This window comes from Perissodus microlepis, chromosome 17, assembly GCF_051167445.1.
Source record: "Perissodus microlepis isolate ML-2025 ecotype Zambia chromosome 17, ASM5116744v1, whole genome shotgun sequence".
NCBI lineage: Eukaryota > Metazoa > Chordata > Actinopteri > Cichliformes > Cichlidae > Perissodus > Perissodus microlepis.
The window spans coordinates 2,264,606-2,282,002 of record NC_140477.1 but is presented as its reverse complement, the minus strand read 5'-3'; the positions used below and the strand labels follow the sequence as shown (position 1 = coordinate 2,282,002).

The following is a 17,397-nucleotide window of genomic DNA, read 5'->3' as shown; positions in this document are numbered from 1 at the left end:
ACTTTTAACAAAGGAGTCTGACGACCACAGGTGTAGCTACGTTAGCTTTCATCGTTTAATGACATGGGCGTACTATTATGTAAAAAATTATTCACACAGCCCGGATTTGATCGAACAATTACATTTACAAAAGTAAAAACAAGCAAACAGGTTAAAAACATACGAACAAAATATGAAAATGTCTGAGCTTACATTAAAACCGCACTAACCTCAGAGATTATGCAGCAGATTATGCATCGAGATATAACAGTCGGCCTGTTGTTGCTATACATAACTTATTGTACATAAGGTCAGTGCTATGTTTTCTCTACTAGCATGATCAAAAACAACAGACACACAGAGTCTCTGTCCAAGTGTCATGTGGCTTGAGTGACGTAAGGTTTTTAGACTGAATCTCATCTTTATACCAAACGCAGCCGTGCGAGAAGTCTCACTTTTTACAGACATGAGAAAAATAAAACAGGGACGTGGTTGTTGGTGCCAACACAAACTGGCACCATGCATATGTACAGTTCATATAAAATTCTTACAAAATGATAAAGGCTCATGCTGTTAACCATTAGAGCAAGCCTGCAACCTTCATAATCTTTGCAAAGTGATTCAATGAGAGAAAAAAATATACAAAAGAGGAAATGTCTTTAATCTGAGAGGAATCTAAATTTCTGAGATTAATGTTCTTTATGTTATAGTTTAAGTCATGTTCCCTTAGTGCACAGTGGAAGACTACAGAAAAGTGATGGTGGAGGTGCTGCAGCTGGAGCCTGCAAGAAAAGATCGGTACAGGTAAGAGAACCAAAGAGAAACCGATTTTTAAAAAGTGAATGTTTCAGAGAAAAAATAAATCATGTGCTTATGTGATTACCTATTAACGCGTTGTGTTGATAGCTGGAGTATATATGGTCTTGGAGACTGCGGTGCCACTGCTGCCCCCTGCTGTTAACACCTGGAGCTGCAGCTGGTAAACGCTGTTGGCCTGAAGACCATAGACGGTCACCGACCTCTGAGACTGCGGAGGAAGAAGAAAGTTCACAAAAAACTAAAGTAAAAGCATAAATAGGATGAAAAGTAAAATGAAGAGGCCAAACCTATTTTTTCTTTCTTTTTAAATGGTAACAATTCCCCTTAGCTTTCACCTCCAGGTTTATCCCTTTAAGGTGCTGCTTACTAAGCCGTATCAACCTATCCATCACAAAGTGGGTCACAATTATATATATATATATATATATATATATATAAATGTTGGTAAGCACTGTAGTTTTAAGCACAGGATATTTAAACAGAGGTAAATTAAACATTTGTTGGGGACTACTTTCAATTCAATTCAATTTCAATTCAATTTCTTTATTGTTCCACAAGGGGAAATTAGTTTAGCAGCAGGATATAAATAAACAGAACAATACAATAAAATAATAATGACAATAATAGTGATAGAAAGTCCTAGGACAGTTATTTGCCATTGAGGAGACAAGATGCAGTGGGGATAAAAGAGACCTGGAGCCTTTTAGTCTTCCTCACAGGTACTCTAAAATGGCGGCCAGAAGGCAACAACTCAAACTCACTGTGAAGTGGATGGTTCAAACAATTAATAATAGAATGAGCCTTTCTAAGCACATTTCTATTGTAAATGCCCAAAAGTCCATCTTGCCAGCGCCCTGAAATTTTGCTAGCAGTTTTTACCAGAAGTCCCAACCGATTCTTATTCTTCACCGTCAGGTTACCAAAACAGGCAACGATACAAAAAGACATCACAGATTCGATAAAACTTCTATAAAACAAAGACAACATCTCAGATGAGACATTAAAAGATCTCATTTTCCTTAAAAAGAACAGTCTTTGTTGAACTTTTTTAGTAGTGCCATCAGCATGAGATTCAAGCATGTGTGTGATGTTCTAGCAGCACAACTAAAAAAATAATAAACTACAATCAACGGTGTGTCATTGATGGGTTTTTAATAGTAAGCTCTGAAGTCTGGTAATGTTTATTATATTTCTTATTGAGTGATTATTTTTTTGTTCATTTCATCTTTGATTCCCTGAAGCTTAATTCTCTAAAAGACAAAGGCAAAAAAGAAACAGGACGTGAAACTCTTTTTGACTCACACAAACACACCGTCTCTAGTCATTTTCCTCGATAGCTGTGACTATCTACGCTTTCGCTTTGTCTCACCGGTGCGATAGTCTGTGTCTGGGAGATGAGCGTGTCTTCCAGTCCATCGGCTTTCCCCGAAACCTCTGACTGAAGCGTCCAGGTAAACTGGAAACCCTCGACAGCTGTCGGGTGAAGCGCGTGCTGGGACAACCTCCAACGAAAGGTGGCGAGCAGAGTACCGTTGACCTGTTGGAACTCTGCGGTCAGTCGTTCTGGACGCAGTACTACCTTTCTGCCTGACAGGAGGCGCTCTGATGCAAAGGAAAGCCAAAACATTATCTGAATGATTTAAAACCAGGTTAAATTAAGGAGTTTGATTCAACTACTTAACTGAAAAAAAGGCTGTTTAGCAAAACTACTTGAATGTTGTGGTTTTTCAGTGCTTGTATTCAAACTGATCATCAAAAAGGTATTTTAAAAAAGGATTAGTGAACACCACAAATACATCTGTAAATAGTTACCCCTACTCTCAGTGTTGCACAGCAAACTTTTGCCTCCCCTGACCCTGACAGAGGAGCAAGTCGGGGTTGTAAGCCAGGCAACAGCCTCTGACCGTGGGTCAGCTTTCAGCGCCACAGCAACCCGGTACTTACAGGCAAACAGCAAACCTGTGATGGTGTGATGAGTGCCCTGGAGAGAGGGGAAATTAAGCCAAGTTAAGGATAAAAAAGGAAATGTTTATAGTTAAAGTTTAAACTGACACACATTTTAGCCCTATTCTTGTCTCCACACCTGTCTCATAAGCAGCTTGTAATATAAAAAGTGTATCGAGTATTTCTTAGAGACAGAAACTACACACACAGACTGAACTGTACTGCACCATAGAAATGTACTTATTTGTGTTATGGTGATGAAATGTGATGTCTAATCCGTGCACACACACATAGTTGCAGTTACAGAATAACAACACATCTTTACAGTGTTACAAACGCACAGATCAGCCCCCACCCGTGTGCGTATACCTGCACCGTAGTTGTTCTCTCCATGCTTGTCACATTAGTGCTGCAGGTATGCGGTCGCCACCTCAAAATGTACGGGCCAGCGTGTCTCTGTCTCACTGTTAGCGAAAAGACCAAAGAGATACTTTTTGTGTAAAAATAAATGATATAGGAAAGTCAATGCTTCTTTTGTCAACTTTTTTAACTTGTTATCAGCTTGATTTGAAGAACTAACTGTTGTTTTTTCTGTGACTTCAACATTTCAGTGAGTGGATTCGAGTGCAAAAACCAAAATCATGCATTTGAAATTGATTAAGCCTTAAAAGTCAGGGGCTGGAAGGCTCGGCTTACGCTAATTCGAGTTACTATAGTGGACCTGTGGGATTATCTAACACATAATAAAGCTTCGAGCCGACTGACCTTACTCTTATTCAAGTTGAATGTTTTCATATTCTTACCAGGAGTTTGTTCAGTTGTTTAGTGTTTCTAGACCGACTCACCATGCTGAGGCCACTTCCAGAACACCTTCACCTGGAGCTGGTTGTTATGGTAATGAGGGGCGGCGACCTCCAGCCGCAGGTTTCCGAGGGCAACGGGGCTCAGAGGGGTTTCGGGGTGAGGGAGAGAGGAGGAAACCGGGAGGTCAGAGGAAGAAGGCAAGAAAGAAGAGATCGAAAGAGAAGAGGGAAGGGAGGATGAAGATGAAGAGGAAGAAGAGGGGAGCTCATTGGAGAAATCGTCGCCTTTGGTCGAGTCTGGTCGAGAGGACGGAGAAAGAGATGGAGGAAAAGAACTCAGCGTAAAACTTTACTTTTGTGTGTCTCCAAATTTTTTTCTCTGTGGATAACAGATTGACCATGTGTATGTTTTGTGTATACAGACCTGTTACACAGCACATGGAACTTATACTGTGGCAGAAATATCATAAACTGGTAATGAGACTGCAGCTGGTAGCTAGCGGAAACACTCCTTGGCTTTATCTGGCCTAACTGACCCTCATTAGCGATGAGCAAACAGCTAATACACAGAGACTATGTAAAAATATTAATACTCCCAAATTATGAATGGCAGTATGTTCCATATAAAGTTGTATGTGGTTTGGTAATAGAGCTGCAGCTGGCTATAATCCTCTGCTGAGCTGACCCGATAGGTCACCTATAAATACCTCTGTTGCCTGGAAGACCATTAACATCACCAACTTTCCACTGTACTCTGTGTTTCAACAGCGCAGCTGTATGTAGACAGAATATGTCGAGAGTCAGCAAACGAAGCAGCCCTGAACTTACAGGAAAATCATTAACTCAATAACGTATGGCTCTGCTAACAAACAGCTTCTGTAGACTGTGCTGCATAAGCAGTATTTGCTAATTTCATGACAAGCTAGCAATGACACATTCAAAATAAGTAACTAATAATTGCTGGCTTTCTTGCTGAATCGCAACAACACTAAAGTTTAAACTTGGCCAGGAAGGCTGCATTTATTTAGCACCTCTTATATTTGTAATGTTTATTTCCACATGACAAAAACTCTCCAAAATCCACTGAAGGCTCGATGGTAATCATCCAAACTGTTGATAGAGATGGCTTGGATTTATGGTAAACTATGTAATGCAAATGCACAAACATTTACACCTAAAAATAATTACTGAAAATGAACTACAGCTGTGAGAAGCAGTGGCGCTGCCATGCACTCTCACACACTCAAGTCCCACCATAAAAAAAGCACATTTATACTTGACTGAAATTAAATGAATGCTTCAGACGTTTTGGGAAATATGCTTTCTTGCTGACAGTTGGAGGCTCCAGGATGGCGCTTGCACATAACCCCACCCCGCTGTGCAATTTTACTCTTTTTGCATTGAAAAAATGTACTTGGCATTTTAACTGTAAAGTCAAATCACCTGGCCCCACAGGACAGCTGTTTGCTTTCATTACCTGCATGAGGGATGGTAGTGAAGACAAGCTGCGCTCTAGGACTCTTCAGTCTCTTCTGACCCCAGTAGGCCACCGTCTGGACAGAGAGTAGGTAGGAAGTCGCAGGCGGTAGACCGTGCAGCCACACTTCACACTGCGCCTAAAAGACAGGAATAGAAAGAATGATTATAGAGACGGAATTTGTCTTGTTTTGCACGTGTAGTCCAACACATTAGCAATTTATCAGTCTGTACTGATGCAGATTTACTAGCTAAATCTGGACAGGGATCAAGTAAAGAGTGACAAAAACACTAATGATACGTCTGCTGCAGACGAGGTCCAAGAAAACCTGCAAACTTTGATACGTCGTCAGCATCATCGCCATAGAAACCCCAGTTGTCTCCATCATCCCTCCTCAGGACTGACAGTCCAGGCCTGTTCTGCATTAGCCTGCTGTTTGACTGACAGCTCGTTAACAGGCTCTCAGTCAATCAGGTCTGTTTGTCTGCGTGGACTGGTACTAGTCACAACAAAGAGATGATCGCATGATAAATCTGTGTGTGTGTGTGTGCTTCCTGCACACAAAGTGGGGTAAAAGGATTTCCATTACCTTCGAGATAGACAAAACATATGCCTTGTACAGCTGTGTGTGTGTGTGTGTGTGTGTGTGTCTGTGTGTGTCTACGTGTGTCGTTTGTGTAGCGGATAGAGTGAGAGACGTTTGGAATAATGTCAGTGGACATTACATGTAAGAAAGCAATGAACTATATATTTAAAAGCACTGATTCAGCAGAGGGGTTTTTTCACATTTGAGTACTTCCTCTGAATTCCCCACTTTACCACGAGGCTTAAATGCTAGCTTTCTCCACTCCTGCAGAAATTCCTGATTGACAGGATATGTGTTTTATCCCAATCCTGGGAATATAACATGTTGTGCTCACAGACTGCTTTCTGTGATATGAAAACAGTTTCACACAGCATAGCTATGTTAGCTATGTTGTTCTGGGTATTACCTACCTGTTGTGATTCTGATTTGTGTGTATGTGTGTGTGTTTGTAGATGCAGCTGCAAGTAGGAAACACTAGTTAGGGGGGCTCATTTAAATTCCAGACCTCCCAGCCAAGCAGAACAGAGGACCAGACTACAGATAAATGGCTCCACCAGGATCAGTCTGGGATCGCCATCACTATTTAGGATAGCTATGTCCATATGAGTGTGCCGCACTTTGATGTTTATGCTTGAGCTTTTTGTCTGAAGTAAATGTTAACATCATACTTCAAAAAGAGCATCTAAAGCTGAAGAGTCTCGTACAAGTACTTTGATTGTGTTTACCATTTGGAGGAAAAAATGTTCAGTCAGTGCACAGGCTACCATACCTGTTACGTCAAAGCTGTAATATCTGTGTTATTTACTGTGATTATGGGTATTTTGGTACTGCTGACTGGACTTAACTGCATCATAAGCGTATTTCATCATCATCATCATCATCATTCCTATAATCAGGATAAGAAAATCCTCCCCGTTAAGTATTACGGCTGCATTAAATATAATTTAAACAGTACATTTTAAAAAATCTTTCACAAGTTAGAAGTCACTGAATTAAGCAACAAAACAGCAATGTGTTACTTTGTAAACTTCATATCCCATCATTCTTTGCATCTCATTCTTGCACCACATGAGTACAGATCGTTTTTAGCATCTATAAATTGGAGCTTTATCAATTTTGGTGGAAACGTTTCACAAACATATTTAACAAAGATAAAGAAGAGCATGTGTTTTTTTAATGGCTTATTATTTGAATCCACATCTTGAATTAAGATGCACATTGTGTCATTTGAAGGATGATTCAAAGGCCTGTTAATGTTTGTAACGCTACACCTCAGACATGCGGAGTACATCATACACGCTTAATGGGTTTTTATGAGTTGTCAAAGTTTGCTACTCCAGCACAGTAGCTGAATCAAATCCTGTTTAAGTTTAAGTGTTTAAGATTTTACTGCACAGGCCTGTAAAACCACCATAGCAATCACAACGAGGACCGTGTGTGTGTGTTTACGTGTTTACATATTATTGTGGGGACCAAATAAACGACGTTTACTACACTTGTGGGGACCAACAGTCCTTATGGGGACAAAATCCCGGTCCCCACAAGTTTGAAGGCATTTTTAAGCTAAGATAAGACTTTACTGATCCCACGGTGGGGAAATTTGTGCATTACCTCACCTGAGGTAGAGATTCACAATGCAGTTTTAGTGAAAGGGTTACAATTAGGTTATGGATAGGTTTAGGGTAACGGTTAGGGTTAGGCATTCATTTTTGGGTTAGACAAGGGGCTAGGGAAAGCAGTATATCAATTAGATGTCCCCACAAATATATGAAAACCTGTGTGTGTGTGTGTGTGTGTGTGTGTGTGTGTGTGTGTGTGTGTAAGGTGCGTGTGTTTACAGGCATAATAAAACCTCTCGTGTGCAGCTACACCGCTTGTGTATTCAGGGTATGTGGTGTTATTGTGCGCTGTTATACTTCACAGGAAATATATAATATATGTCCTACATCTTATTCCTATTCAATTCAATTTTATTTATACAGCACCAAATCACAACAACAGTTGCCTCAAGGCGCTTTATACTGTAAGGTAGATCCTACAATACTACATACAGAGAAAAACTCAGCAATCATATGACCCCCTACGAGCAAGCACTTTGGCGACAGTGGGAAGGAAAAACTCCCTTTTAACAGGAAGAAACCTCCGGCAGCACCAGGCTCAGGGAGGGGCGGGGCCATCTGCTGCGACTGGTTAATGACACTGTACTGAAAGGTGGTTGCTCACATGATAAACAATAAATAGGAGTTTGAGGTAGCGAAAATGGAATATTGATCTTATTAACTGATTTTACAATTTTCTTTTAAAAAGCCAACTTTGCAGAAAAGAAAGTCCCATCCATCTGTTATTACATGCTGATTTGCTAGAAAGGACCTAATGCCAAATGCAGCCATTTGTTTATGCATAACTGTCTTAAGGTCCCGTCACAGAACTTCAATAAGGTCTAGACTTTGACTAAACCATTGCAACACTCCACTCTTTTTTTTCAGCAAATCTATCGTGGCCAATATGGTGTCACTGTCTTGTTCCATGACCCACTTTAGGCCAAGTTTTAGCTGTCAGGCAAATCTGACTTGAGAATATTTTTGTGTACAGAGGAGTTCATGGTCAACTTAATGACTGTGAGGGGCCCAAGTCCTGTGGCTGCACAACAAGCCTAAATCGTCACCCCTCCACCAACCTGCTTGACAGTTGGTATGAGGCGTTTGTGCCCACATGCTGTGTTCGGTTTTTGCTAAAAATGGTGCAATGTATCGCAGACAAACATTTCCATTTTTGTCTCGTCTGTCCAAACGGCATCGTTCCTGAAGTCTTGGGATTTGTTCAGATGCAATTTTGCAAACCTAAGCTTGCAGGCTTTTTCCTGATAGCGCTTCCAAACAAGCTACACATGTTCAGTCTTTTTCTAATTGCATTGCCATGAACTTTAACATTTAACATGTCAACTTAGACGTGTATAGTCTGACACGTAGGGTTTGTAGTTCCTGTGAACACTGCACACTCTGACCTTGGAGTGATTTTGCTGGGACGTAAGTGCCCATTCATGGGAACACTGGCAGCTATCTTGAATGTTTTTGTCTTGTGAATAATCTTTCTCACTGTAGAAAGAAGACTTTCAATTGTTTGGAAATGACCTTATAACCCTTGTTCCAACCATCACTTCTTTTTTCTTTTCTTTACTCTTTGGCATTGTGTTAACACACACCTGAATGCTCCAAACCAACAAACCAACAGACTTCTGCTTTCACAGAGGTGCTCACTCATGCTGATGATTAGTTAATCAAGTGTATTTTATTAGCATCTCTGGCTCTCTTCCACAGCGTGCTTTTGTCCTGTCTTTCCCCCCTCACCCCAACAGGTCGTGGCAGATTGCTGCCCCTCCCTGCTGGAGGTTTCTTCCTGTTAAAAGGGAGTTTTTCCTTCCCACTGTCGCCAAAAAGCTTGCTCACAGGGGTTTAAAATGGTAAATGTATAGCGCTTCACTTAGTCCCTATGGACCCCAAAGCACTTTACACTACATTCACCCATTCAAACACTGGTGATGGCAGCTACATTGTAGCCACAGCTGCCCCGGGGCGCACTGACAGAGGCGAGGCTGCCGGACACTGGCGCCACCGGGCCCTCTGACCACCACCAGTAGGCAACAGGTGAAGTGTCTTGCCCAAGGACACGACGACCGAGACTGTCGGAGCCGGGGATCAAACCGGCAACCTTCCAATTACAAGACGAACTGCCAACTCTTGAGCCACGATGGCCCACGATTTAATCTGATTGTTGGCGTTTTCTCTGTTTTCTTTGTATAACCGTAGGGTCTTTACCTTACATTAAAGACCCTACAGTTGTGATTTGCCAATGTTTAAATAAAACTGAGTTGAACTGAATTGAATAGCAGCCCCTGAGGGCTCTCAGTTTCTGTTAAGACAGTAAGTACCTACATACTGCTGAGGTTGGATTTACCTTATTTTAAGAACTGAAACGTGAAACGTTATATTTGAAAGAGTGCACTTTCTTTTTCACCTTTTTCAGAGCCTTAAGAAAACAGATATATCTTGAAACATCATGAAAATTGAAACTGAAACGTCTCAACGTCCACTTACTATATGTTTATGTTCTTGAAATATTCTACGTAAAGAAACAAGATAAATGACCACATTTTTTATTTTGTATAATTAAACTTGCAGAAAGTTGACTTACCCCCTGAGTCACTCTGCTGTTGCTCTCCTTCCTACCCTGTGCTGGTGTACGTGACTGTGCAGGTCGTGCGTGCGTGTTACTGGCTACTGTATGCGTGTGCGCTTGCAGCGTGTGTTTGTGTTTTTGTGCTGCGTGCGTATGCCGAGACATCCAGGTGATTCGGTAGTTGTGCACAGGGAGGTCTCCTTCCTTGGGGGGCTCCCAGCGTAATAAGACCGCCACTGTGACGCCACTCTCCATCGACCTTAGGAGGCAAAATTTATACAACGTTACGGTGTAAATGTAAATAGTCCCATTATTGAAGAAGCAAAAAGTGCAGCGCTTCCCTAACAGTGAAAATTATTCTCTGCTTGTTTGTCAGCTGCTTTCAGCATCGGGTTTACAATCTCTATCTAATCTCTATTTACTCCCTGTATGTATAGACGAGGCTCAGACACTTTATATCATCCTGAACAGAAGCTACAATTTAAGTCATCACCTCTGTTATTAAATGTTATTGGAATATCGCTGTTGATCCAAGCCATGGTCTGAACTTTAAATGACCTTGTTTTGCAGAATGAAAAATAGAGAAGACACCGAAGGATGTAATTGAACAAGGATAAACTGTAATTTCAGCTCATATACACAATCACACAACAGAAGACGTGTTTTATAGGGCTGACCACAGTTTATGACTGATTTCCCAGCTGCAGTGGTAAATAGATGTATTTTAAAGATTATATATAAAATGATGCATCTGATAATCCTTCACTGACATAGCTTTTTAGATACCTTTCTGTGAACTGGGACGCTGATTGTGTCCTATTCAGTGCCTGGTTGCTCACTCTGACATTCGTGGGCGGTTCTGGGGGCGAAGGGTCTGCATAGAGACACAGAAAGAAAAACATAAAGTTAGGCAATGTTGCAGTTCTTTTTTCTTTCACTTCACTTGACCCCTGACCTCTGCTGAAGTCACTGGGATCCCAGTGAAGACAAGGCCATCACCCTTCTCCAGCTCTCGCTGTCCTCCACAGCTCTCTGGGACTCTGCCTGTCCACTCTTGGATGTTGTCCTCCCATCTCTTTCTCTGCCTACCTTGTCAGCTCTCTCCTGGTGTGTGTACGAGAGGGTGGGTGAGAGCAGACAATCCAGGGGGAGTTCAGCTGTAGGACCAAACCAGCTGCCTGTGTTCCATTCATGAGAACGGCGCCTGTGGCCTTGTCATCCAGTTGTTTGATGACTCAAACAATGTTAGTGGTCCCCCCAGCCAGCTGCAGCAGATGGCCCCGCCCCTCCCTGAGCCTGGTTCTGCCAGAGGTTTCTTCCTGTTAAAAGGGAGTTTTTCCTTCCCACTGTCGCCAAAGTGCTTGCTCATAGGGTTTTTTTCTGTAGGGGTTTTGCTGAAGCCTGCCTGTTCTTCAGCAATGATAGACTGCTATGGACACAACACCTTGGTTAACACTGTCACTGACTTAACATGTTACTATTTAAGTAGAATTACATAAAATAATGTCAGATTACTCAAAGGACCTTTTTTTTTCTTAACCAAAATCCTTTAGCTCACATTAAAAAGACATTAGTTTATTTAAAGATTCCCATAGGACACCTTAAAAAATTCTATATTTGTTCATGTTTTTCTTTTTTACAACTATTAATTGTCTAAATAAATCATAAAATTAATTTTTTTTTCTTCTGATTAAAACCCCAGAATCTATAAATTTGTTTTCATTTTTCTATATTAACTATTAAAGTTTAACTGCTGCACACAATCTATCTCTTGCTTCGTTTCACTCACAGCCCTTGAAGTTTTATGTTTCCAGACATCAAATTTGGACAGTGGAACATCCAAAGAGACAAACTGTGATTTTTATTTAACACCAAATTAATGTTAAAAAAGGTAACATTGCACATAGTGTTTTCTCTTCAGCAAAAAAAGGAAAAATAGCAGAGTACAAGCTAAAGGCTTAATTTTTGTTACTGGGTGTTAAAACCTGTTAATTTGTTTGTGTAATTTGTGTCTAAAGTTGACACTTTTGCAATTTAAATTCTGCCAAATTTTTGATATCAACAAAAAGGAAGAGGAGAGGAGTGAGTCCTTTACAACAAAGACCTTTTACCAGCTTGACTTACTTTTTCTCGGGGCTAAAAGCGCATTTCCTCTTGGTTTGATTCAAGTCTACAGAGCCAATTAGATTTAACGCATCAAAGGTGGGTGATACTGGAGAAACCTAACGTCCTTTTCAGTAGCTGCCACAACACAGACCAAAGGCCATCACTGCTGGTAACCGTATGAGTCTTTCAACAGTGACTCTGTATCTCATTAGAGCCCAAAATCCCTGATCCTGTATTTGATTAAAACTACAAAATGCATCTGATTAGAACTACATTCCCCATGGCAGGCCTCCCACAGCCCCAGGCTGTGCTTGGCTGACCTAAATGCAAAGATCAAAGTTGGGGCAAAACACTGGAAACTCCATGACCAGGACTGCTTGTGCGTATGCATACGTGGTGTTTTGTGTTAGATCTCAGTGCCAGCAGTAATTGCCAGATGAGAATCAAAACATGTTCTTCTCTGAGGGCTTTTCCTGTCACTTTCAATGAACTAATGTTTTATGTCATAAAGTGAAGACATCAAGATTACTTTTCTGATCCAAATATCCCTTCGTGATTACTACTGGCAGGTCCCACGTAACACCAACATTTTAACAAGATGTAAAGCGGTTTCCAAGTTTCACTCTGGTTAGCGTCAGGTCACCATGCAGAAAGCACAACCCTCTTAACAGCTGTCTCCCAATTCAGGGTCTGCAGCCTTAAAGTACGCATTTCAAGGCCGATTACGTCACAGCGGCGCGCCGGAGGCTGTCCCAATTCAAAGGCTGCTCGAAATGCGGCCCTGAAATGCGTCCTTCATTTCCCTGAATTTTAAGGCTGTGGCAGTGTAGACTTCGTGGTCCCATATATCCCACAATTCATAGCGCGGCAGTCGGTGTGGAGAATTCTGCCGCAGATGGCAGAAGCGGAGCGGCCGAAGAGTAAACTGTGAAAAGTAAGTACTGAATATTATGTCACTTATTTATGTGCAAATGTTTAATAACGAAGAACATTAAACATTACTGTTGGCCACATGTCGGCAAAGTCATGTGACATTAGTGACGTTTGTACTAACTTGGTTTTAAAGCCTTTACTTTAAAATATACGCCGTTCAATAGCTGAGCTTAATCTTACAGAGAATGATCAAAGCTCATGTAGAAACAAACAAACAAATGAACAGAAGATTTTCTCCTTCATTTCTGTCAAACAAAGCTATGACACGTTTCCAGCTGTTAGTATCATGGTTGCTAGGCAACCTGGGCAGCGCAACGGAGGCTAGACCATCCCATTTCACAAGCCTCGCACTTCCGGCCTTAGCGGTCTTTGAGTACGCGGCCCTTGAGGATCGTTGAGGCTGCGTACTTTAAGGCTGCAGACCCTGAATTGGGAGACAGCCAACATCTGCCAGCTTCCGGATTTGTGACCCCTGACCTCCAACCTCTGACTAATCAGACTAATGAGGTAGAAACAAGACTCTGGCTGCCATCTGATGGTATTTGAAATGTTCAAGTGTGGCTCTAACCTTTAACCCTGGTTCTCAAAATACACTCACAAACACACACCGTGTCACAGAAGAAGAACTCAACATTTCGACACTGAGCTATTGCCTCTTTCTTGCACAGATTTAGATTTTGAAGACTGATCACCCTTATTTAGTTACTTTTTCTATAGGAAACAGCCTGTTAGGTTTGCTTTGCATTAATACCATGTCTGTAAACTACACCATGTGATGATGACTTAGAGCAGCGGTCCCCAACCCCCGGGCCTCGGACCGGTACCGGTCCGTGAGTCGTTTGGTACCGGGCCGTGAGAGTTGAGGCTCAGGTGTGAAATGTATAGTTTTCAGGGTTTTTATCGGTTTTCAGCGTTATTTTGTTATCGTTTTTATCGTTAACTTGGTTTTTCTGGGTCTTTTCACGTGTGTTATGAATAAACCTTCTTTTTTTCGGTACTGGTACTAGTTTTATTTTGTTGTATTTATCCGCGACACCTTAAAGGCCGGTCCGTGAAAATATTGTCGGGCATAAACCGGTCCGTGGCACAAAAAAGGTTGGAGACCACTGACTTAGAGGAGTAACTTCTTAAAGCCAGTTAGCTTAGCAGAGCATAAATCTAGCTTGAAAAGCTAACCTGGTTCTGTCTGATTTACCAAAAAATAAAATCCCAAACAATTAGCACCTCTGAAGGTCATTTCATACAAAAGTAAACCATCTACAGAGAATTCAGGAAGCTACTCTTCCCAGCAAATAGTCCCAAATATAACGCCCTCATAAAACACTAAGCAGTACGCTAAGCCTGTTTAGCTGGCTGCCAGCAGCAGAGTTCAGCTGGTGTTAAGCTTCTGCAACACCTTTGCAAAGAGGGTATTCTGGGTCGCAGAGGGGCCGACCTCACAAATCTCAGCACTGGTCGATCCAATATCCTGTTGGAAAGTTTCCTCTCCTTTTCGGTTTCACAGTGCGGGCGATTTGAGCAAAGCGCAGGAAATAAAATCGTTTTTAATTTAACATTATTGGGCATCTTATTATCGACCCGTCCACATTTGATGAAATCCAAATTCTCTCGCATTTATTGCACATGCTCAGGGATTCGCTCGTCGTGTCCACAAAGCGATACGTTAATTTGCCTTTTATCATAGTTCTACCTGCAAATATCTTCTGTAAAGCCCAGCTACAACCCCGCTTACAAACCCTGCACTCTGCATGCCACGGCACAGGTTGAAATGTTTATAAAAATTTTGTCGGAGAGGTGGAAAATGCTATCTCAGACTGCTCTTCATAATCTCCCTTAAGTGTTCAACTGATAAAGAACCTTTTTCCACAGCTCCGTCCAACCTGAAGTCATTATTCACATTCAAACATGCTCTAGCCAATCCTGGCAGTGAATTCATATCACTAGCCAATCCTGGCAAAATACCAGCATGACCTAAGTCTGCTAAGCATTACAGCTAATACCTCCTACAGTGTGTGCGTTCGTGTGTGTGTGTGCGCTTGTCTTACTCTCACTTTCACCCAGTCTCTCAGACCTACATCAGGGACTTCACTCTGGCATCAAACCAACTGAGCGAGTCCTTACGCTTTGTGTAAATGCGTGCATGTGTGCACACTTGTGTACATTTCGGTTTCCTGCTTGTGTTTTATAGACTGCCTGACAGTTTTTTACCTTATCCATCAACTCTGCGTGAACGACAGAAAGAGCACAGAAAGGGAGAGGAAGGGAAAACATCCTGACTTTCTGACTCCTCCTGGGGGATGTGTAATATCTCTCATAAAATGACAAAAAATGAGTGCAAGGATCTGTGTTTTGCTCAGTGTCTCATGACAGAATATCAAAATTCACCGCTAGCTTATGGCAACATGCAGAGGCATCATCACTCACTTTGAGACGCTCATAAAAAACGAAGAATGAGTGCAGCGTGTGTTTGCCTTACCTTTACTGGAGATGTAGTGTTTGCTGGGTGTGGTGAAACCTCTGCTGCCGTGGCTGTTGATGGCTGCCACTCTAAACTGGTACCAACGCTGAGGTCTCAGATCTGACAGAATCGCATCTTCAGAGAGTGTCTAAACACACAAACGCATCGCACAATACACAGGCTAGGTTTTTATATTTTAAGACATACAGGGCAGTGCTTACACCTCACCAGGAAGATATCAGATTGGCTCCAAAATCATTCTGCAGCATAACAACAGACCAAGAAATACATCAAGAGGCATGAGGACTATATGAGTTCTGCAAGAGACGATCCCCACAGAGCTCTGATCCCCAACATCATGGAGTCAGACAGAGGCAAACATACAGAGGGGATCATTTTCAGAGGAAAAACAGTCAAGGCTAATATTGATTGATCTTTTTCTTTACTCCTAGTGTCTGTGCGAGTTAGAGGAATCATTTAAAACTATTTTTTAAAACACTCACTATTACAGACCTTTAAATCTTGAAAAATAGGTTTTTGTTTAAAAAAGAGAATATTCACTGAACTAGTTTAACACTCATAAGTTTTAAAAAGAGTGGTGGATCTCTTGCAACTGCATGCATGGGCAGCTGGGCCCTGTAATATGTATTCAGCATACCCGGACTCTAACACTGGCAATCAGGATAATCAGCTGCTTTGTCTGCAGCTGTGTGAGGTATCTTTGAACCCAGCGATAACGCCGATGTTACCTGGATGAGAAAAATTCCCGTGTTGGCCTTTGGTTAGCTTTGGTTAACCCCTGACAGACTGATGTTGTTCTTCTCATTTATATGAATTAAGGTGGGCTCATTAAATGACACGACACAAACTGCATCCTCCTAAACACCTCTCTAATACGATTCTAATCAAAAGTAGAAAATGATTTCTTTCAGGAAGGATTTTTGAGTGTTCAGCTGCAAAAACAAGTTGTACATCCTGTCAGATGATGTCAGATAAACACTGTCGGGCTGGAATTCCTCTGATAGTGTTGAAATGAAATGGTTTATCCAAACTATGGTTAAAATCTTTAAAGATTAATTTGTTTTGTCTCCTTGACAGTGCAAATGTGACTGCTGCGGCTCAAATCTACTCATCCACAGTCGCACACACACACACAGACACACACACGCACACACACACACAAAGACACGAGCTGCCATCTATTTAAGTCCATAATGAGCATTCAGTCATTCAGAGTCAGCCGATGGAATGACTGTGGCTGCCTGTGGTTCCTTTTTAAGCTCTGCTTATTTACCTAACCTCACACAGACGCACACACACAGACGTACAGTGCACACACACACACACACACACACACACACACACACACACACACACACACACACACACACACACACAGCGTTTACCCTGGCAGAATGGGAGACTGACTGGGGTGGAGAGGTTTAGACAGCAAGGCAGCAGACTGATGAGGTGGAAACTAAGTCTAACATCCATCTCCATAGCTGAGAAGTTTCATCATTCAAGGCAAATTGAGAGTTATGAGGTAAAGATATGTTACAAACTTTGTGGGGCTGCTCCACTTTTAAAGGCACAGGGAGCCAGTTTCACAGCCCGAATGACTCTACAACTGTCCCAAATAATCATCATATCATGTAACAACCCCCAATAACAGACACAAACATAAGGCTATTATTAGGACAAGTCCCCTCCTTAGTCTATGATAAATTTACTTCTTAATTGTTATGTAAATATCACAGTTTTTCTCACTACTTAATTAGCACATGGAAAGTGACTATTAACCATTTACCATGGCTACAGTAGCCCATGGAGAGGCGTGGTCTTCACTGGGGTGAATGCCGATGTTCCAGCGGGACTGGAGTATGTAAACGACGGGCTCCATGCTGACATTGAACTTCGACACCCACATCACCTTCACACGACCCTCCGAGTCCTCCAAAAAGCTAATGTCTCTTCGAGGCTTCAGAGGGACACCTGCGAGGACAAACCAGGTTACAAGCTTGTTGTTACATATCAGTATAACTCACTTGACTAGTAACATACTGACATTACAATTAGATGACACAGAAACATTTGGACAGTTATGGGAGTTCCCGGG

At 41.8% G+C, this 17,397-nt stretch overlaps 1 protein-coding gene across 3 annotated transcripts in view; it reads right to left on the bottom strand.

Annotated features, from left to right (window-relative positions):
• Window positions 1-33: 33 nt before the first annotated feature.
• anos1b (anosmin 1b) overlaps window positions 34-17,397 on the bottom strand; it is a 48,372-nt gene continuing 31,008 nt past the window's right edge. For 2 of the 3 annotated variants that reach the window (XM_084910478.1, XM_084910477.1), the window contains exons 5-15: window positions 17,089-17,273; window positions 15,300-15,429; window positions 10,571-10,658; window positions 9,800-10,043; window positions 5,023-5,161; window positions 3,588-3,842; window positions 3,112-3,206; window positions 2,611-2,779; window positions 2,168-2,400; window positions 863-1,006; window positions 34-761 (exon numbers count right to left, since the gene is read on the bottom strand). In XM_084910478.1, coding sequence (XP_084766604.1) covers window positions 866-1,006; window positions 2,168-2,400; window positions 2,611-2,779; window positions 3,112-3,206; window positions 3,588-3,842; window positions 5,023-5,161; window positions 9,800-10,043; window positions 10,571-10,658; window positions 15,300-15,429; window positions 17,089-17,273 — 1,679 coding nt within the window. In that variant the 3' untranslated portion in view covers window positions 34-761; window positions 863-865. The remainder of the gene's footprint in view (window positions 762-862; window positions 1,007-2,167; window positions 2,401-2,610; window positions 2,780-3,111; window positions 3,207-3,587; window positions 3,843-5,022; window positions 5,162-9,799; window positions 10,044-10,570; window positions 10,659-15,299; window positions 15,430-17,088; window positions 17,274-17,397) is intronic. The other variant, XM_084910479.1, reaches the window with a different exon arrangement.